General features: G+C 41.9%; 1 protein-coding gene across 1 annotated transcript in view; it reads right to left on the reverse strand.

The window, feature by feature from the left end:
* PCSK6 (proprotein convertase subtilisin/kexin type 6) overlaps window positions 1-21,946 on the reverse strand; it is a 157,090-nt gene that overhangs the window by 72,956 nt on the left and 62,188 nt on the right. Inside the window, exon 6 of the mRNA XM_058156640.1 lies at window positions 11,161-11,249. Within this exon, the coding sequence (XP_058012623.1) occupies window positions 11,161-11,249 (89 nt within the window). The remainder of the gene's footprint in view (window positions 1-11,160; window positions 11,250-21,946) is intronic.

Below are 21,946 nucleotides of genomic sequence, written 5' to 3' on the forward strand. Positions count from 1 at the left end.
AGGAAATAAAAAGCACATCGAAATAAATAAAGCAACTGGTTGCAAGATTCATAGCCTGCGTGTAGGAGATGTGATTATGTCTCATTTAATGAAGGGCTCTTGATCTCACGGTAATAGGAAAACTGAAAAATCTTGCAGGAAACCAAGGAATAAGCTAAAGACAGGATTTGATCTTCGAAAAGTTAGATCCTCCACTTGAGTTAAGGTAGAACTAGAGTATCGCAAGGGATGCGGTGGCTTAGTGGGTAAGAGACGCTGAGCTTGTCAATCGAAAGGTCGGCAGTTCAGCGGTTTGAAACCCTAGTGCCGTGTAATGGGGTGAGCTCCCGTTGCTTGTCCCAGCTTCTGCCAACCTAGCAGTTCGAAAACATGTAAAAAATGGAAGTAGAAAAATAGGGACCACCTTTGGTGGGAAGGCAAGAGCGTTCAGTTCGCCTTTGGTGTTGAGTCATGCCGGCCACAAGACCACAGAGACGTTTTTGGACAGTGCTGGGTCTTTGGCTTTGAAACGGAGATGAGCACTGCCCCCTAGAGTTGGGAATGACTAGCACGTATGTGCAAGGGGAACCTTTACCTTTTTTTAGAGTATCGCACATATTTGGTTTGCTAATAGCACACAGGTTTGTAAGGACTGGTTACACAAGACGTCTGGTTACAAAGCACCCCAATACTGAGATTCTACAATGTTAGGCTTTACAAAACAAAATTTGTGTAGGACGTTAGCATAATGTCTCTCCCAGAAACCAAATTTCCAAATTTGTGATTAATCGTGCTGCTCAAAATCATACAAAACCTATTTTAGTTCATTCTCCTTCCAGTTGTCCCAAAGTTGCTTTTTCTGGAGGCAACTGGACTTTTTTTTTCCTTCTTCTTTTGAAGACGTTTTGCTTCTCATCCAAGAAGCTTCTTCAGCTCTGACAGGATAGTGGGGAAGGGAAGGATTTATAGTCCTTGCAAACAGCTGGTCATTTGCATCCTTTTCAAGGGTTGTTGAAGCACTTGGAGGTTTATCTGTGTCCTCAGGGTCACCTGAGTAGTGCAAATGGTTCCTGTAGCCTGCAATTTTTTCTCTGGAAATCCATTCCTACTGAAAAATTGCAGACTACAGGAACCATTTGCACTACTCAGGTGACCCTGAGGATGAAGATAAATTCCCAATGACTTCAATGACTCTCTAAAAGGATGCAAATTTTTTGTTTTTTTTTTGTTTTTACATTTATACCCCGCCCTTCTCCGAAGACTCAGGGCGGCTTACAGTGTATAGGGCAATAGTCTCATTCTATTTGTATATATTTTTACAAAGTCAACTTATTGCCCCCCCAACAATCTGGGTCCTCATTTCACCTACCTTATAAAGGATGGAAGGCTGAGTCAACCTTGGGCCGGGCTTGAACCTGCAGTAATTACAGGCTTTTGTGTTCTTAATAACAGGCCTTACCAGCCTGAGCTATCCGGCCCAGCTGTCTGCAAGGAATATAAATCCTTCCATCCCCACCATCCAGCCAGAGCTTAAAGAAGCTTGGATGAGAAGCGAAATGTCTTCAAAAGAAAAAAAAAATAAGGAAGTCCAGTTGCCTCCAGGAAAAAGCACCTTTGGGACAACCATGATCTGGATGACTGAGAATCTTTACAAACTTTTTCTCCTTCCAGTTGAGCTCAGCTCTCATTGATTTCAAGGACAGGTCCTTTCTCAGCAAGAACAAGGAATTGGTTCGCCAATGTTTTCCTCCAGGATATTTTTATCTATCTACAGCCCTGGTATTTCTTGATAATCTCTCATCAAAGGGCTATCCAGGTCTGATCCTTAGTTTTGGGAGATCAGCCAGAGTTGCCCAGATACAAGCATCTTAACTGTTCATAGTTCATTCAGCCAGAATTATAGCATTCTTCACTGCAGTGGAATTCAGCTTAACCAACTATGTAAAAGAATGCAAGCATTTGTATTTCAAAGACAATAAAAGCAAATAAAATCATGACATCGAGCAGAGACAAAAATGCAATACGGTAACCCTCCATCAAAAGAAACTTGCAAATATGAATTGAGAGAAAGTTACGGTTAAGAATCGCTGCCTTTATCAATAAAAAAAAGCAGTGATTTTTAACCGCGACTTTCTCTCAATTCATATCAACAGAAAAAGTTGTGCACCTGGAAGCATCCTTGATAGAGTAGAGTAGAGTAGAGTAGAGTAGAGTAGAGTAGAGTAGAGTAGAGTAGAACAAAATAGAATAAGGAAGAAGAATAGAATAGAATGGAATGGAATGGAATGGAATAGAATAGAATAGAATAGAATAGAATAGAATAGAATAGAATAGAATAGAATAGAATAGAATAGAATAGAATAGAATAGAATAGAATAGGATAGAATAGAATAGAATAGAATAGAATAGAATAGAATTTTTTATTGGCCAAGTGTGATTGGACACACAAGGAATTTGTCTTTGGTGCATATGCTCTCAGTGTACATAAAAGAAAAGATATGTTCGTCAAGAATCATAAGATACAACACTTAATGATAGTCATAGGGCACAAATAAGCAATCAGGAAACAATATCAATATAAATTGTAAGGTTACAATTTATATTGATATTTATATTAATTTATATTTTATATTAATCAATTTTTTTAATTTAATTTTGTCACAACAGTATACATAAACATTGTCATAGTAAAAAAAACATATCATGAAATATATATATATATTGCTCCCAGAAGCACGAAGCTGAAGCCTGAAGATGACGAATGAGACTTCGTCGAAACGTCGCCAAGACACTTCCAATTTTACACGGGAGAAAACCCGAACAACCAAAGACCTATATACAAACACCCGTGAAAACCTCAGAAAACATATATATATATATGTAAAGGATATGCATAGGTATATTAATTAGATATAATAAAGAGAACTTTATTAAATTTATATTGATTACCAGCAGAAAAGGCAAAAAATCTCTTTTAAATTAAGCTTCCTTTGAAAACAGAGTACTTACTGTAATTCTTGTGCTGGATCCCTAACTTTGCTTCTAATAAATATGGTTAATTAGAGCTCCTAGACTCTTATTCTTTGAATGAACTTTTTTCCCCTGACTAGAAGTTAAACGGGAGAGTCTGACAAGGAGAAGAATTAACTTCTTCCTTCTCCTTTCATTTCCACGGGGTGGATTAAATTCAGAACACCCCATCTTCTTTATTTCACTTTCTCTAAAACAGCCCTCCAATATCTAAAGGTCATGTTTACATTGCACACTAAATCTAGGTTTATTGAACCATTGTTGACATCCTAATTGGGTTGGGTTGAAAAGCACAGTAACAAGGCAGTGTATCTATCTCATGCAAGTGATTGATGGATTATGTGCTATGAAGTCGTTGTCAATTCTCAGCGCCCACATAGATAAATTTTCCCCAGGACTATTTCAACCCAATCTAGTTTTTCATGGTGCACTCATCACCACCGTAAGTGTATTATATTAAATAAATACATTCATAGGATTATATGCACTGCATATAATCTCCTGGGGCCTCAGCTTGGAGACCAGTACCCTAAATCATAAATCATAGTTTACAAATCACACAAAATGCTAAACCATAAGCAAGAACCCCTGTTTGGGGTTAGGGCAGAGGTGGGTTTCAGCAGGTTCTGACCAGTCCTGGAGAAGCAGGAGTGGAAATTTTGAGTAGTTCAGAGAACCAGTAAGTACCACCTCCGATTGGTCCCGCCCCTATCTATTCTCTGCCTCCCACGTCCCAGCTGATCAGGAGGGAATGGGGATTTTGCAGTAACCTTCCCCTGGAGTGGGGTGGGTATGGGGATTTTACAATATCCTTCCCCTGCCACACCCACCAAGCCATGCCACGCCCAAGCCCACATGCCACGCCCACAGAACCGGTAGCAAAAAAATTTGAATCCCACCACTGGGTTAGGGCACTGTGAGCCAGCTTTTTTGAAGGGGAGAAACATGTTCTCTGGGGGCAAATGTATGGGGGAAGGGGAACCCCCAATTACAGGTAGTATTTAACTTACAACAACTCATTGAGCAACAGTTCAAAGTTACATCAGCAGTGAAAAAAAGTGACTTACAACTGGTCTTTGTACATACATGAGCCATGGTGGGGCGCAGTGGTTAGAATGCAGTACTGCGGGCTAATTCTGCAGCCTGCCAGCAGTTCAATTCTCACCGGCTCAAGGTTGACTCAGCCTTCCATCCTTCCGAGGTGGGTAAAATGAGGACCAAGATAGTTCGGGACAATATGGTGACCATGTAAACCGCTTAGAAAGGGTTGTAAAGGACTGTGAAGTGGTATATAAGTCTAAGGGCTATTGCTATACGACTGTTGCAACATCCCAGGTGATTAAAATTCCCGAGCTTGGCAACCAGCATGTATTTATGATGGTTGCAGAATCTCGCGGTCACCTCATCACCATATCAACCTTCCACCAAAACTAATGGGGGAAGCTGGATTCATTTAGCAAACACATTAACTTAGCAACTGTAATGATTCACTTAACAACCACAGCAAAAAAAAAAAAAAGACCACAATACTGGAGGCCTCTCACCGAACTGCCTTGCTTAGCAACGTAAATTCTGCTCCCAAGTGTGGTCAAAAGTCGAGGATTATCTGTAGGTGACCCATATCCTGACTTTTTTAAAACCCCTCCTTCGCAGACATACTCGCCATTATCTGAACACCCCAGCAGCTAAGAGCAGTCCTTACAATTCCGGTCAAACCTTTCAGCCAAACTGACAGGTGTGTGTGGGAGAATCGATAGACGATCAGGGAGAAGTTAAGGTTTTAAAAAAGAAAACGGAAAAGAGAAGGGATAAATCAGCCATTTCCCACAATGTAAGCCATAAAAAGTTCTGATGGCTCGCAGCTTTCAAGAGATGGGGAAAACCAGGAACGATGGATTAGTATCCTCTCTGTGTTTACTGAACGGTGAATGTACTCTACTCCTGGCAAAAAGGAAGAACGGAACACAACACAAACAGGAAGGCAATGAAAGGGCAGAAAGTTAAAAAAAAAAAACACCCCAAGATTGAAGTTTTAGGAGCCCAATGGACAGGGCTCGCCACCAAGCAGAACCCAATCCTCATGCCAGGTTCAAAGTAACATATCCATCACAAATTGAACTCCGAGGCATTCCTTTATCTAAAAGTACAAATTTATTTAGATAACACCTTATTAGCACTAACTGGTAAAAAGCCAGTACTCAAGTTCCCGGGCTTTTCACCCCCAGATATGTTTCAGATTCTTAAGTTTCCCAAACCAGCTGTCACACTGTCCAACCAAGATGGGAACTGGTTGCTTGGCGACTTCTCTTCTTCTCCTCCTCCTCCGGTCACCCAGCCGTTGGAATGTGCCTGACTCATTGGCTCGCAGTGATGTTATGACTGAGAGCTCTATTCTTCTTCAGCACCAAACTGTGTCAAACTGAATTCATATTAGAATACCCAAAGATATAAACATCCAAATCAAATTCAGGCTCGACACCTCAACATTTGGGTTTGCAGGAATCTCTTTGGGCATAAGTGTTGTGGTCCGCCAGCAGCCTGCGGAGCTGGCAATGGTGTCGGACAGCAATGAGGTGAGGAAGAATAGGGGCCAGTCCTGGAGGCTGGGGAAGGCCCGGATGACGGCTCTGCGTCGGAGACAGAGGTGGGGTCAGGGCCATCTGGGAATGATATGCGGACTCTGGAGCCTCCAGAGGCTGACAGTAGTGAGGCAGAGGAACAGGAGGAGCCTGTTCCTAGTGCACGCATGAGAAGAGCTGCCAGAAGGCAAGAGCAGCTAAAGCAAAGACCAGCAATGGCTTCTGGGCTCTTTGCCGGAAAACAAAATTGATAGAATTGCTCCTTGTCTTGCTGCATTTACAGTATTTCTTGTTGGTGTCTTCTGCTTTTGAACTTTTGCCAAGAAAAGCCTTTGGTAGTTTGCCTAATTAGACCAAGGTTGGTGATAAGACTGAAGAATTGTGTTATAAAGAATTTGCTTTGATTCAGTTTGGACTATGCTGAGAATGAGTTAATTCTCAGCTGTTCTAATAAAGTCTGTTTGTTTTTGAATTGATTGCGTCTACTACTACCTACTTGGGCCTGGGTCACAACAATAAGTGTGAGGACTCCATAGAAGTAGCAGGCTCCCTACACCTGGACCAATCAAGGGTGATCTCTGTCAGTTAAGATAAGGCCAGCTTTAATGTTTGGTTACTCTTGACACCTACAAAGACAGCAATTCCACAAGGGATTCCCTGATTAGGCAGGCTAACAGAGACCCTTCAACAATGCCAGATTTATGGCAGCCTCAGCTTGCACAGATTAAACTTTAAAACGTTGCCCTTGTTCAGACAAAACGGAGCTATTGGCTGCACCAGCTGATGTCGCCATAAATCTGTTAGTCTTTAAGGAGCTTAGAGCTGGGCACGGGATAAAGGTAGGCGGGCATCCGTAGAGGAACCCAAGGGGACATTCTCATTTGCCATAGCTACAAAACCTGCCTGTTTCTGGGGATGGCCACTTCAAAGGGCAGATCTCTTTGCAGAAGACACCAAAAGAGGAAGGGGCTCAGCATGTGTGTCCAGAAGTGGGATTTAGCCGGTTCGGAAAAACCGGATGTTAATTTTAATCTGGTTTTGCTGAACTGATTGTTCCAAGGACTGGCTGAGCCCCCCCTCCCCTCCTCCCAGGAGTCTCCATGCAACCCATTTTAGTTGCCAGGGAAGTGCAGGGCATGCGCAGAGGCTCTAGGAGGGGGAAAAACTGGCCTACCAGAAGTACCCAAGTAACAAGCCCATTTCCAGTCTCAGGAGGGCCTCCAGTGCCCAGGGGAGGCTGTTTTCACCCTCCTGGAGGCTCAAGAAAAACCTCCAGAGCCTGGGGAGGGTGAGAAGCGGCCCCCCCACACTGTGGTGCAGGAGGCTGAGTAGGCCACGCCCCCATGGCCACATCCACCCAGCAACCGGGCAGCAAACTGATTGAATTTTTACAATCCTACCCCTGTGTGTGTCCCTTGGGCACATCCTGAAAGCAAAGGAAACAAGGATACGTTCCCCCATTTCCTTCCAAGTGGAAGAAAAAAAGCTACTTTGTATTTGACTTAACTTAAAAGCCACTGGTGTTTACGAACCACAACAGAGAGCTTAGGACAGGCAGCTCTTGACCTATGACCATGACTGAGCTGAAGATTTCCATTGCTAAGCAAGACAGTTGCTAAATGAGATTTGCCCCCATTTTATGATCTTTCTTGCCACAGTTGTTAAGTGAATAACATTATTGTTAACAGAATAAGAGTTGGAAGGGATCTTCGAGATCATCTAGTAGTCCAACCCCCTGTTCAAAAAAGGAAAATCTATACCAGTGATGGTGAGCCTATGGCATGCGTGCCCGAGGTGGCACGCAGAGACATCTTTCGGGGTACACAAGCTGTCGTCCAACTCACCTGCACCCCATCTGGTGTTCGGGTCTCCAGTTCTCATGTGCTCATGTTTTTTCCTGTATCCCCTGCCATTAGGATTCCTGCCTTGGGCAGGGGGATTGGACTAGAAGAACTACCAACACTATCATTCTATGATTTTAGGACTCTGCACCATCACCAAGAAAGATTTCCTGCTTTCTAGCGAATATAAATGGCGTGGCACAGCTGATTGTTGAAAATACCGGTTCAGATGAACTGGTAGCTTTTTTAAACTACCAATTCGCCTAAACCAGTAGCTTTTATCACTACCGGTTTGTCCGAACCGGGGCAAACCGGTAGCGTTTCACCACTGATTCTAACCACTGTGCCACCACAGCTCTTCTGAAATAATTTTTAGTTGCTGTAAAACTTTCTAAAGCAAGCTACTTCTGAATGGCAGGACACAAATATCTTCCATTCAACGGGGCAGAGGAGCCTCGGCTATCTCCAGAGACACAGGGGAGCCTATTGCTCTGTCCCAAACAGAGAACAGACACTTCCAAGAACAAGAACACAGGGTCAATTCATGTGTGACTTGCGCCAAGCATCAGGGCTGCTTTAGCGGGAGGAAAATCCCAGACCAACTTGTGGAATTATCTAGACGGAGAAAAAGAATGTAGAGAATGTAAACATGCTACTGTACCAATAAAGGAGACTATTTGTAGCTCAGGGTTGGAAGGAGGGGTCATTGGTGCTCGTTGAGCTTGGTTGTTTTCTTGCTACTAGGGCTGATGTTACTTTGGTTGGGAAATGAAATATCTTCAAGAAAACCACCAAGCTCAGAGAGCACCAAGGATCCCTTAGTCATCATTCTCCTCCTCCTCCTCCCCCTTCCCCTCCTCCCCCCTCCTCCTCCCTGCACACCCCATTCCTTTCTAACACTGATGTTGTTATCTAGTTGGGTAATGAAACATCTGCAAGAAAACCACCAAGCTCAGAGAGCACCAAGGACCCTATAGTCGTCGTTCCTCCTCCTCCTCCTCCCTGCACATCCCATTCCTTTCTAACACTGATGATGTTATCTAGTTAGGTAACGAAATATCCACAAGAAAACCACCAAGGACCCCATAGTTGTTCTCCTCCTCCTCCTCCTCCTCCTCCTCCTCCTCCTCCTCCTCCCTGCACACCCCATTCCCTTCTAACACTGATGATGTTATCTAGTTGGGTAATGAAACATCCGCAAGAAAACCACCAAGCTCAGAGAGCGCCTCACATGCTACAATCTCCAACAGATAGGATGACGACAAATGAGAAAAGGCAGCAGAAGGCCTCTCTTCATAGGGTCCATGAAGAAAAAGGAGGTGAAGCCCTTGGACTATGATTAGATATAATTCCTTAGCATTTCTTCCACCCATTCAGAGCCCATCAGATGCCCAAGATAGCCTATGTACAATAAAGAAATACTTCCCAAGCATTCTGTTCCCTGGAGGGAATCCAACATCGACTGAATTTTGTAAGATTTTGTGAATGGCAGCCAAGCTAAATATTTGATATTTGACCCGTGTGTTTAAACATGGATTTGACTCGGTGTATAAAACAGCGATAATAGTGCTCCTTCCTGAGGACTAAAAAGACATGTTTATTGAAACAAAGGGACATTTTTTTTCCTCTCTAAACCGGCAACTCACCTCTTGTAGGCTATCTCACCAAGTAAGCATCACTGAAGTTTTATCCCCTTAAATAAAATAGGAGGAAGCAGAAGGAATTGTCTAGTGCAGTGATGGCGAACCTTTTAGACACCGAGTGCCCAAACTGCACACGCGTGCATGCCCAAACTGAAAGGTGCACGCACACGAACACACGAATATGTGCGTGGGCATGCGCAAACATGCATGAACATGCACATATGCATACATGCGCAAACGTGCACGTGTGCCAACTCAGAAAGCTCGAACTGCCCAAGGAACTGCTGATCCAGTTCTACAGAGGAATGATAGAGTCTGTCTTCTGCACCTCTATAACTGTCCGGTTTGGTTCTGCAACCCAACAAGACAGACACAGACTTCAGAGGATAATTAAAACTACAGAAAAAACAATTGCTTCCAACCTGCCTTCCATTGAGGACCTGTATACTGCACGAATCAAGAAGAGGGCCGTGAAAATATTTGCAGATCACTCACATCCTGGACATAAACTGTTTCAACTCCTACCCTCAAAACGATGCTACAGAGCACTGCACACCAGAACAACTAGACACAAGAACAGTTTCTTCCCAAAGGCCATCACTCTGCTAAACAAATAATTCCCTCAACACTGTCAAACTATTCACTAAATCTGCACTACTATTAATCTTCTTATCGTTCCCATCGCCCATCTCCTCCCACTTATGACTGTATGACTGTAACTTTGTTGCTTGTATCCTTACGATTTATATTGATATTGTTTCCTGATTGCTTATTTGTTCCCTATGACTATCATTAAGTGTTGTAAGCGTTGTACCTTGATGAACGAATATTTTCTTTTATGTACACTTAGAGCTTATGCACCAAAGACAAATTCCTTATGTGTCCAATCACACTTGGCCAATAAAGAATTCTATTCTATTCTGTTCTATGTACAGCAGAGACCCAAAGACCAGCTGGCCGGCGGGAGGCGGGGCATCCCAATACCGGCAGCACGGCAAGAGGTCAGATCTTTTTCTTTCGTGAGCTTTTGTTTCATCGTTTGCAGGGAAACAGAAGCTCACAAAATAAATGCCGCAGAGATCCAACCTGGGGTGACGGCATGCGTGCCAGCAGAGAGGGCTCTGCATACCACCTCTGGCACGCGTGCCATAGGTTCGCCATCACGGGACGAGTGGGTTATAAAATTGAGGAAGAGAGAGGAGGCATAGAAAGAAAAAAAAATACTGGATATTCCTATATTTATATTTGCAAGCTGGTTTAGTAAAAACTGTGAAAGATAAATAGCAGAGGTTAGCCAAAATGGCATTAGCTGAACCAGATTTGGCTTGCGGAATCCCCAAATCAGTGGTGAAATCCAATTTTTTTTACTACCGGTTCTGTGGGCGTGGCTTGGTGGGCGTGGTATGGCTTGGTGGGCGTGGCTTGGTGGGCGTGATTTTGCATACTACAAAATCCCCATTCCCTCCCCACTCCTGGGTGAAGGATACTGCAAAATCTCCATTCCTTCCCCACTCCTGGGGGAAGGATACTGCAAAATCTCCATTCCCACCCCACTCCTGGGGAAGGATACTGCAAAATCCCCATTCCCTCCCCACTCCTGGGGGAAGGATACTGCAAAATCCCCATTCCCTCCCCACTCCTGGGGGAAGGATACTGCAAAATCCCCATTCCCTCCCCACTCCTGGGGGAAGGATACTGCAAAATGTCCATTCCTTCCCCACTCCTGGGTGAAGGATACTGCAAAATCTCCATTCCCACCCCACTCCTGGGGCCAGCCAGAGGTGGTATTTGCCGGTTCTCCAAACTACTCAAAATTTCCACTACCGGTTCTCCAGAACCTGTCAGAACCTGCTGGATTTCACCCCCGCCCCAAATGACAAGACTTAGGGTCAAAGAGGTTGATAGTGAGACAAATATATAGTATAGTAATGGGAATCCTTGAAACCGGACATTTTTTTCGCTGCTGGCAAAAAACAAAAAACAAAAAAAACCAACGTACCTCAGCAGATTCTCTTTGAAACGAGATGGGCGGGAAATAAATTTAAGGAATAAATAATAAATAAATATCGTAAGGACCCTCTTTCTCACCTCCAATTCTCGCATTGTATGCGATACCCACAATGCAGTTGGAATTGTTTGCCGATGCTGCCACTTCGCCAGCACAGCGGGTGCCATGCCTAGGAAGAGAATTCACAGAAAGGTTTTAGAATTCAGTAGAAATCTTGTATGCATTGGAAGTGGGGGGGAGAGGGAGGGAAAGAGAGAGCGAGGGAGAGGGAGATGGGGAGGGAGGGAGGAAGAGGAGAGAGGGAGAGGAAGAGGGGAGGGAAAGGGAGTGGGAGAGGGAGAGAGAGAGAGGGAGAGGGGACGGAGAGAAAGGGAGAGAGGGAGGGAAAGGGAGGAAGGGGGAGGGAGGGGGGGGGGGGGGGGGGGGGATGGAAAGGAAGAGAAAGAGAGGGAGAGAAAGGGAGGAGGGGAGAGGGAGGAGAGGAATGGGGAAGAAGAAGAGAGGAGAGGAGAGGGAGAGAAAGGAAGGAGGGGAGAGGAGGGAGAAGAAGGGGATGGAAAGGAAGAAGAAGAGACGGAGAGGAGAGAAAGGGAGGAGGGGAGAGGGAGGGAGGGAGAGGAAAGGGGGATGGAAAGGAAGAGGAAGAGATGGAGATGAGTGGGAGAGAAAGGGAGAGAGGGAGAGGGGAGGGAAAGAGAGAGGGGAGGGAGAGGGAGACAAAGAGAGAGAGGGAGGGAGAGGGAGAATATGAATGTCTATGGAGATTCTCAGTCATAGGGGTCCTGGTGCAAAAGTAAAGATGCTTTTTTCAAGAGGCAACTGGACTTCCTGGTTTTTCTGTGAAGACGTTTCGTTTCTCACCCAAGAAGCTTCTTCAGCTCTGAAGAAGAACGAGCTAAAGAAGCTTCTTGGATGAGAAGCAAAATGTCTTCACAGAAAAACCAGAAAGTCCAGTTGCCTCTTGAAAAAAAAGCACCTTTGGGACAGAAAGAGAGAATTTAGTACAGAACTGACTCAAAATTGCCATCAGAGTAGTTTTTCTCCTGTTCATCCCTGTGAGCTTTATTTGGGATGGAGAATGCAGGAGAAGGAACAGCCTGTTATTTCAATTCCATGTTCGTTCAAGGCATGCTAAGTGTTTTCCCCATTCTTAAAAAGAAGCTTGGATTTGTCTTAATGGGCTCATCATTCACTCGGCATTATTATTGATTTTAATAATACATCCAACACACATTTAGCTCCAGACTATAATCCTTCCCCCCTTACATATCGTCCTAAATATGTAATGGAAAATTCAATTCCATGGCTATAGAAGGTGGCTAGAGATCTTTCAATGTCTACCTTTTTAGGTGCAAAGAATCATGTATTTTAGTTTGGGATATGTGCACCCTATAATCCTGACTTTTCAGGTAGCCTAGTCAAGGCAGACAATCAGGACTCCAGAGAAACTACTGTATTTTTCAGAGTATAAGACGCTCCGGATTATAAAACGCACCTACCTTTTGGGGGGAGGAAAACAAGAAAAAAAATCTGCCTCCCAGCAATTATGCCTCCTTGCAGCAAACAGCCTGTTTCAGTTTCAGCACAGCCTGATTAGCACAAGAAAAAAAAACCTGCCTCTACCTCCCAACAATTTGCCTTCTTGCAGTAAACAGCAAAATGGCACAGAGGCGGCAAATAGCCAATGGCATTTCCGCCAGCCTGAAATAGCTGATGGTTGGGAGGTGGATCCAACTGACAATCAGCTGCTTGTGCTAATCAGACTGTGCTGAAGCTGAAACAGGCTGTTTGCTGTTTGCTGCAAGGAGGCAAATTGCTGGGAGGCAGAAGCCAAAGGGTGAAGGCCGGCGGGTGGGCAGGGCTACATTGGGTGCGTAAGATGCACCACTCTTTTAGGGAGGGAAAAAGGGCATCTTAAACACTGAAAAATACACTAGTTTTCAATTGCTGTGTTGGTAAAATACCTTTGCTGTGGTTTGCCAAACTAAATCAATCAGTTTGGTTCATAGAACAGAAAGAGACACATTGGTATCAGGCTAAAGAAACCAGGAACAGGAATTGATTTCAAAGCATTTAAGGAGTTTTTTTCAGCTACATGTACACAAAAATCTGGTTTACTAAATGGTCAAGTCAAATTGGCACTAGATAAGGGTCAATAGAATTCACCATTCACTCTTATCAATGGTGGGGGGGGCAGACTTGGGTCTCTTGTTAGGTTGTTGGTTTGAGCTCCGAGCTCGGCAATTGAGTTGCAAACATTTCATCACGATTCGAGGAGACATCATCAGTGCGTTTTGAGCTGTGCTCATCTGTCAGGACACAGGTCTTGAAATACCTTTTTAAGAGATGCAAATTAGTCTGAATGTTGTTTGTTCAGATATTTCCGAGTTATTTTGGGTGTCTTGTGGCTGCACAATGACTCCAAACTGATGACATATTTAACCCCGCCCTCTGGCTCAGCCTGCTCATCTACACTGAGGCTCTCACGGTGTGCCATGCTACAATGTTTGGGTTCTGAGTGCTAGCTAAATACAGCCACTCTGGACTCTGATTCAGAGCTATTTTTCATTACCACGGCAGGTATTATAAATAATGCTAGACAAAGGTAAAGTAAATTTTTGATGGGCAAAGGCACTCTATGCAAATCAAGGACAAGCACATCCAGGGAATTACTGAATTACGTTTCTGCCTTCTGGTATTCATTAAAGTGGAACGCCTCTACGGCAGCCTGTGTTCAGAAAAGTTTCAAAAGTACATCGAAGTTTTTGACAATTAATCCTCTCAATTAATGAAGTGCTCGGAGGATTACTATCATTAGAAGAAAGGCAGGCTGATCTTAGAAAGAGAGCATTCATACAGAGCCGAGTCCCACAAGTCTTGGAGGAATATATTTGCAGGGTAGCCAAACAGCTGCAGAATTCAACACAAAATATGTGTTGAATCCCATTCCCATCCCATTCCAATCCAGCCTAGGGAATTGCCACTCTACACTTTATTAAGCAACTGTAGCATCTTATTTCTGATTGCATGCCAAACTATGGTTAATGAGGCTCAACTATAGCTTGGCTGGATGCCGTGACTGAAAACTATTGTTCCAATGGCTGATCCGCCTCCAGAATTGCTTTTAAGAACTAGAAATGCTAAGTAGAGAGAGAGAGGGAGAGAGGAAGAGAGGGAGGGGGGAGGGAGGGAGAGAGAGAATGGGGGGATTGAACACAGGCATTCACGAGCAGCTAAGTGCCCTTGGTATCTGCCAGGTTTCCTGCTCCACTAAACTTTTTAATATATTTAACTTTAAAAATAAAATAAATAAAATAGTGAGCTAGCAAGTTGCAAGGCAAATTATATTTGAATGACCGCTGTATACTTTCTTGATAAAGATGATGGATAGAGTTTATGTTCCATTCTCCAGAAAGACAAATTTATAGTCCAGGAAACTAAGCAAGGTGCCAACTGAGTTTCTTGCTCTACCCATTATGCAGTTGAGGCCCATCTCTGGCTTACCTGACCATTCCCTAGCAGGCAGCACCTCTCTCCAAATTCTCGTAAGGTCTTTTCCACCTACCATATCATCCTGCAGGAGAGTAGCAGAGACTGAACAGCTAAACAGATAGTCCCAAAGGTGCTTTTTCAAATGGCAACTGGACTTTGTTTTTCCTTGAAGGCACTTTGCTTCTCATCCAAGAAGCTTCTTCAGTTCTAGCTGAATGGCGGAGGATGGAAGGATTTGTATTCCTTGCAGTCATCTGGTTGTTATCACTCTTTCTGAGAGTTGTTGCAGCCACTTGGAGATTCATCTGTGCCCTCGGGGGGTCACCTGACTAATGCAAATGGACCAGAGGTGGTATTCAGCAGGTTCTGGCCAGTTCTGGAGAACAGGTAGCGGAAATTTTGAGTAGTTCGGAGAATCGGCAAATACCCCCTCTGGCTGGCCCCGCCCCCATCTATTCTCTGCCTCCCGGCTGATCAGGAGGGAATGGAGATTTTGCAGTATCCTTCTCCTGAAGTGGCTCAGACTGCTAAGACAGTCTGTTATTAACACAGCTGCTTGCAATTACTGCAGGTTCAAGTCCCACCAGGCCCAAGGTTGACTCAGCCTTCCATTTTTTCTAAGGTAGGTAAAATGAGGACCCAGATTGTTGGGGGCAATAAAAGTTGACTTTGTATATAATATACAAATGGATGAAGACTATTGCTTAACATAGTGTAAGCTGCCCTGAGTCTTCAGAAAAGGGCGGGATATAAATGCAAATTAAAAAAAAGGTGGGGTGGAAATCAGGATTTTACAGTATCCTCCCCCTGGAGCGGGAAGGGAGATTTTACAGTATCCTTCCCCTGCCATGCCCACCAAGCCACACCCACAGAACCGGTAGTAAAAAAAATTTGAATCCCACCGCTGAAATGGACATGGAACTTCTTGGAACTACTGAAAGGACTATGTTGTAAACAGATCGGTGATGTCATATCCCTTCTTCTCCATTGAGGGGGGGCGCTCCAAGTGGCCTCAATGACTCCCAGAAAGAGCGCTAATGAGCAGATGACTGCAAGGCATATCAAACTTTCCATCTTCCATCATTCAGTCAGAACTGAACCTTTTTTGGATGAGAAGCAAAACGTTTTCAAGGAAAAACAGAAAATCCAGGTGCCTTTTGAAAAAGCACCTTTCTGACAGACGTGACCTGGATGACTGAGAATCTCCATAGACATTTTGCTAAATATGTATTTTGTACCTGGTCATATGGCCCAGAGAGCAGTTATTTTCCCCAGAACCCAATTCACATTCTAAATGTGCCCACTGATGCCCAGAATTCTATGCCTTTGTGTGCATTCCTGTTTTGCAAGTTCAGAAAGGTTGCAAGTGGTCCCTAAATGAGGACTCCTTGTATGCCCCATTACTTCTGTTCTGTCCTCCCTCGCCTCTGTCCGAATGATGGCTTAATTAGCCATCACTATCGGCTCTGGCAGCAGAATAGCCAGCATCTGCCAAGAGCCTCCGTTATCTTCCACGATGCTGGTGAGTCACTCAGAAACAAACTTCAGCTCGTAATCAGTGGATTTGCCTGTTACAAAGAGACACAGCAGCTCTTGCTGCCTTTTATATCCTGTGGGGTGTGGCTCCATGACTCAGCACTTCCTAGGCCTGCCCCACCCCTGCTTCTGTTGTTCCCTCCTCTCCTGCCCATGAAACCAAGCCTGATTGCCGTCAGCTGGGTCTGCAGGCGTGGCCTGGGTGGGGGGAAGAGTCAGGGGATGGAGGCCTCGTTATCTCTTCCACCTGGCCTGTTTCTGGCTCCTGGAGCTCAGCCAGGCAAGCCGGTGCTCCTGAGATAAGTCCTGACGGCCCTTCCCCCTCACTGTCTAAGTCACTTTCTGGCAGCAGGCCCGGCTCGGGGGGTGCAGACACAACAAGTTCTGTTCCTTCCACTTGTCTTTCTTTCTCGTGTGTACTTTCAGACTGCAAGCCCCTTAAGGGCTAAATGGTGATTTTCCTTCTTTGGTACCGTATTGTGCCCCTAGACAGCACAACTAGCATTATTTAATGCTAGGTCGTACCTGAACGGATTCCCTAATTACTGTAGTCCCAAACCTACAGAAGAGGGGTCATCACCTTTCTCTGGTGATGGAGTATGAGAACTTTAGTGGAACAGTTCAACATACAAGGGCTGCAATCAGTGAGAAGAAAGTGCTCAGTTCACAGCTGTTAAAAGCTAATGAGCCTTGAGGCTCCAGTGACGTCACCCTCCTGCTGGGTGCTCAAACAGAGCACTCCGTGTTAGAAGATTGTAAAAGTCAGTGAAACAGAAAATAAATCACTGTTCACTGAGCTTAGCATAATCTCTGGGTGAAAGAGATTATCAGAATTGTGGAAGAGTGGCAGGTCTGACAGGGGGTTTGCTCTTAAGAGCGAATTTTCCTGGATTTATGACCCCACCGAATTCCACTCCTTCCAACTTCAGCACGCCCCTGTTTCTATCAGGGAAAAGGAGAGGAATGTTGCTTCTGCTCTAGAGAACTTATTAAATTGATTGATATTCCAAGCAGACGGGAATTTCACAAGCGTTCGAACTTTGATGTAGAATCAGCACGGCAAGTACCGACTCCCTTTTTGAAATTTGAAACCTTTCTTTGTCTTTGATTAATTGACTTTTAAAATGGCGTCTAAAAGTGAAAGTAAAATTTTTTAGTACGATGAAGCAGCGTTACTTGTGGATTGTTACAAACGGAGTTTTTTTTATACTGAAAGGAGGGAAGGAGAGTTATTAAGTTTGAATTCCTGATTCTTTTGAAGACAGAATGGCAGCTAAACCTTTAAAGCCTTCTGGAAGAAGGGGATCTGAACCAAGTCTTGAGGAAATATTGAAAGAACAATTAAAACTTTCTGAAGATAGGCAAAAGAGATGATGGAGAATTTTAATGCAAAAATAAGAGAAGATATTCTTATGGCAGTTCAAGGACTGAGTAAAAAATTGAAGGATTGGAAGTGGAAATGCAACAGATCTCTCAGTCAAATAAGTATTTAGAAGATGAAATGAAAGGTGTTCAGAAAAAAGTGGATCAAAATGAAGATCAGGTTGTGATATTACAATATAAACTTATGGAAGGGGGTCTTAGAATTGTGGTATGCAAGAAGAGCGTGAGAAGACTTAAGAAAAATTATATCAGAAGCATTGGCTGAATTTATTGAAGCGGACCCCAAGAGGTAGCTTACCAATTTGATAAAATATATAGAGTTAATTCTTGGATTGCAAGACAGAGAAAGCTTCCTCGGGACATTGTGGTTTATTTTGTGAAAAGGACTATGAGAAATCAAATTCTGCAAGTTTCATATCAGACAACTTTAAAAATTGGAGAACAGGAGTTGAAGGTGTTGAAAGAGATTCCTTCAAAGATGTTAAGAGACAGGAAGCAATTTGCTTTTTACACAAGAACTTAAAAAACATCAGATTCAATTCAGATGGGAGGTGCCAGTTGGACTGACACTATTCTATCAAGGAAGGAGATATAGAATTGACACGGTTTTAAAGGCAAAGGATTTTCTTTCTACAGTTTTGAAAGTCGAAATAGAAGTGATAGAAAACTTCAAGAGACTCAAGAAGGCGTGGTGACCCAAGAGCCTTTATTGCTGCCAGTATTAGAGGAACCACAAGAGCAAAGGGTGACAAGAGGAGCCCTTAAGCGTAAAGAAGAGCAACAGTCTCAAAGTAAAAGTCAGGATCCCATTATGGAAGCTGTGGGAGGGGCTAGACGGAAGATACCGGAGGAGGAGCTTCGTTGTCTGCTTCAAAGCTTCAGGAGGCCAGTAATGGCAAATAGAATCTTGTCATGGAATGTTAATGGCTTGAATTCAGCTCAGAAAAGAAGGAAAATATTTCACTACTTGAAACAATTAAAAATGATGTGATTTGTTTGCAAGAGACACATATAAAATTATCAGACCAAAAATATTTAATTAATTCAAAATTGGGTAACCATTTTGTTGCATCAGCTTTGGAAAAGAAGCATGGAATTGTTGTATATATCAGGAAGGATATACCAGCTAAGCTAATTGAGGCAGATATTCAAGGAAGATTTATTGCTATTGAACTGGTGATAGATGCAAAAAAGACTTTGTTGATAGGTATTTATGCACCTAATCAGCAACAAGAAAAGTTTTACAAAATGTTACATGAGAGGTTGACCCTCTGGGATTATAGTTCGTTTATTTTATTAGGAGACTGGAATGGAGTAATTGATACAAGAAGGGATAAGAGAACCTCCTCCAAGAAGATACCTATACATGCAAAATTACCAAAATCCTTTTTTGAAATGATGGAAGACTTTGAGTTTAGAGATATATGGAGGTTACGGAATCCAGATGAGAGAGATTTTACTTTTTTTTCTGATAGGCATCAATCTTTTCCACGCATTGATTTTATTTTAATTTCTAATCACTTGCTTTCTAGGGTGAAGAAAAGCGAAGATATTTCGAGGTGTTTAACTGACCATAGCCCAGTATGGATGGAATTATTACAAGGGAAAAAAGGTGGTAGAACATGGAGGTTGAATGAAAATCTGTTTAGATATGAGGATAATGTAACTTATTGTAAGAAACAGTTAAAAGAATTTTTTGATTTTAATATGTACAAAGGGACACCTATAGGAACTGTGTGGGAAGCGAGCAAAGCGTTTATTAGAGGATATTGATTTATTTGGACAACAGACAAAGGAATAATAAACAAAGGCAGCGTAGATATTTGGAAGAAGAAATTCAAAGGAAGCAACAGTTATTAATTCAAAACCCACAAGATCATAAACTTAAAGAGGCTATAAAAATATTACAGAGTCAATTTAATATGTTAATGGCAGACCAGGTGGCAACGAATATACAATATGCTAAACATAATACTTTTGTAATGCAAATAAACCTGGGAGATGGTTGGCATATAATTTAAGGAAGAAACAGAAAGCACGTGTCATACAAAAATAGAATATAAAGGTAAAGAGATATATCAACAGGATAAAATTAAAAGGCATTCTCAGAATTTTATACTGCACTATATGCAAAAGACAAAATATTGGATAGGGACATTTATGATTATTTGAAAGATTATAAGGTGAATATTCTAACATTAGAACAGAGGAGGAGCTGAACCGGCCGATAGCTACTGGAGAAATAGTGGAGGCAATTAAACAATTAAAATGGGGAAAACCCCTGGTACAGATGGTCTTACAGCAACTTATTATAAAAAAACACAGGATGAAATATTAGGCCCACTTAAAGAATTATTTAATCAGATACAATTAGGAGTGGGAATACCCCCGTCATGGAAAACATCTTTTATTTCACTGATACCAAAGAGGAGCAAGACTGCTCTAAACCTGGTAACTATAGGCCGATTTCACTTTTAAATAATGATTATAAGATTTTGTAAAAATAATAGCAAATAGATTAATGTTAGTTTTACAACAAAGAATTCATACTGATCAATCTGGTTTTATAAAAGGGAGGCAGATGAGGAATAATGTTAGACAGATTATTAATATATTGGAATATTTGGAAAAGAAGAATACTTCAGCGGCACTTATTTTTTTGGATGCAGAGAAAGCCTTTGATCGATTGCATTGGGATTTTTTATTTAAATTAATAGAGAAAATGCAATTTGGAGACTGTTTTATTAGAATAATTAAAGCGATTTATGGAGAGCAAACAGCACAGATTATAGTAAATGGTAGTTTGACAGAAGTTATTAAGATTATGAAGGAACAAGACAGGGATGTCCCTTATCACCATTATTGTTTGTTTTGACTCTGGAACCATTATTAGATAAAATACGAGAATTAATGAAAATAGAGGAATTAAGATTAGACAATATGAGTACAAAGTTAGAGCTTTTGCAGATGATGTAGTGGTTACGTTAATGAATCCTATAAATTCAAGTAGATTTTGTTGGAAGTAATTGATAAATATGGAAAGGTATCAGGATTTAAAATAAATCAGAATAAAACAAAAGTGATAATTAAAAATATGTCTATACAACAGAAACAAAAACTAGAGGAAATGACAGGATTTGAGGTAGTAAAAAGGTTAAATATTTAGGGGTCTATATTAGCTCATCGAACAAGAAACTTTATAAGAATAATTATGACTTGCTATGGCAAAAGTTCAGAATGATATGAATGGCTGGAAGAAATTGCAGTTATCCCTATTGGGAAGGATTGCTATTAAAATGAATGTGTTACCTAGATTTTGTTTCTGTTCCAGATGATACCTATAATTAAAAAGGATAAAAATTTGGAAGATTGGCAGAGGGATTAATAAATTTATATGGCAGGGTAAAAGGCGAGGTTAAAATGAAAATAATACAGGATTCACGGGAAAGAGGTGGTTTAAGAATGCCTAATTTTAAACTATATTATGAAGCAGTAACCCTTTCAGTAATAAGTGACTGGTTTAACTTAACAGAGGAAAGAATTTTGAATATAGAAGGTTATGACTTGTTATATGGATGGCATGCGTACTTATTTTATGGAAAAAAGTGGATAGGGCTTTTAAGAATCATGTGTTGAGAAGTGCTCTTTATGGTCTGGAATAAATATTCCTATAAATTAGATTATATGATTCCTATATGGGCGAGCCCTAGACATGCAATAGAGAATATAAATATAGAACAGAAACAGGAAATGATTACATATAAAGAACTTTTGTATGCTGAAGGAGGTAGATTGCAATTAAAATCATTACAGGTATTAAATGAAGAAGGAGGAATTATACTTGGTTTCAATATGGGCAAATAAGTGCTAGATGGAAAGAAGAATACTTCAGCGGCACTTATTTTTTGGATGCAGAGAAAGCCTTTGATCGATTGCATTGGGATTTTTATTTAAATTAATAGAAAATGCAATTTGGAGACTGTTTTATTAGAATAATTAAAGCGATTTATGGAGAGCAAACAGCACAGATTATAGTAAATGGTAGTTTGACAGAAGTTATTAAGATTGCGAAAGGAACAAGACAGGGATGTCCCTTATCACCATTATTGTTTTGTTTTGACTCTGGAACCATTATTAGATAAAATACGAGAATTAATGAAAATAGAGGAATTAAGATTAGACAATATGAGTACAAAGTTAGAGCTTTTGCAGATGATGTAGTGGTTACGTTAATGAATCCTATAAATTCAAGTAGATTTTGTTGGAAGTAATTGATAAATATGGAAAGGTATCAGGATTTAAAATAAATCAGAATAAAACAAAAGTGATAATTAAAAATATGTCTATACAACAGAAACAAAACTAGAGGAAATGACAGGATTTGAGGTAGTAAAAAAGGTTAAATATTTAGGGGTCTATATTAGCTCATCGAACAAGAAACTTTATAAGAATAAT

The sequence above is a fragment of the Ahaetulla prasina genome, chromosome 13 (assembly GCF_028640845.1).
Source record: "Ahaetulla prasina isolate Xishuangbanna chromosome 13, ASM2864084v1, whole genome shotgun sequence".
Lineage (NCBI taxonomy): Eukaryota > Metazoa > Chordata > Lepidosauria > Squamata > Colubridae > Ahaetulla > Ahaetulla prasina.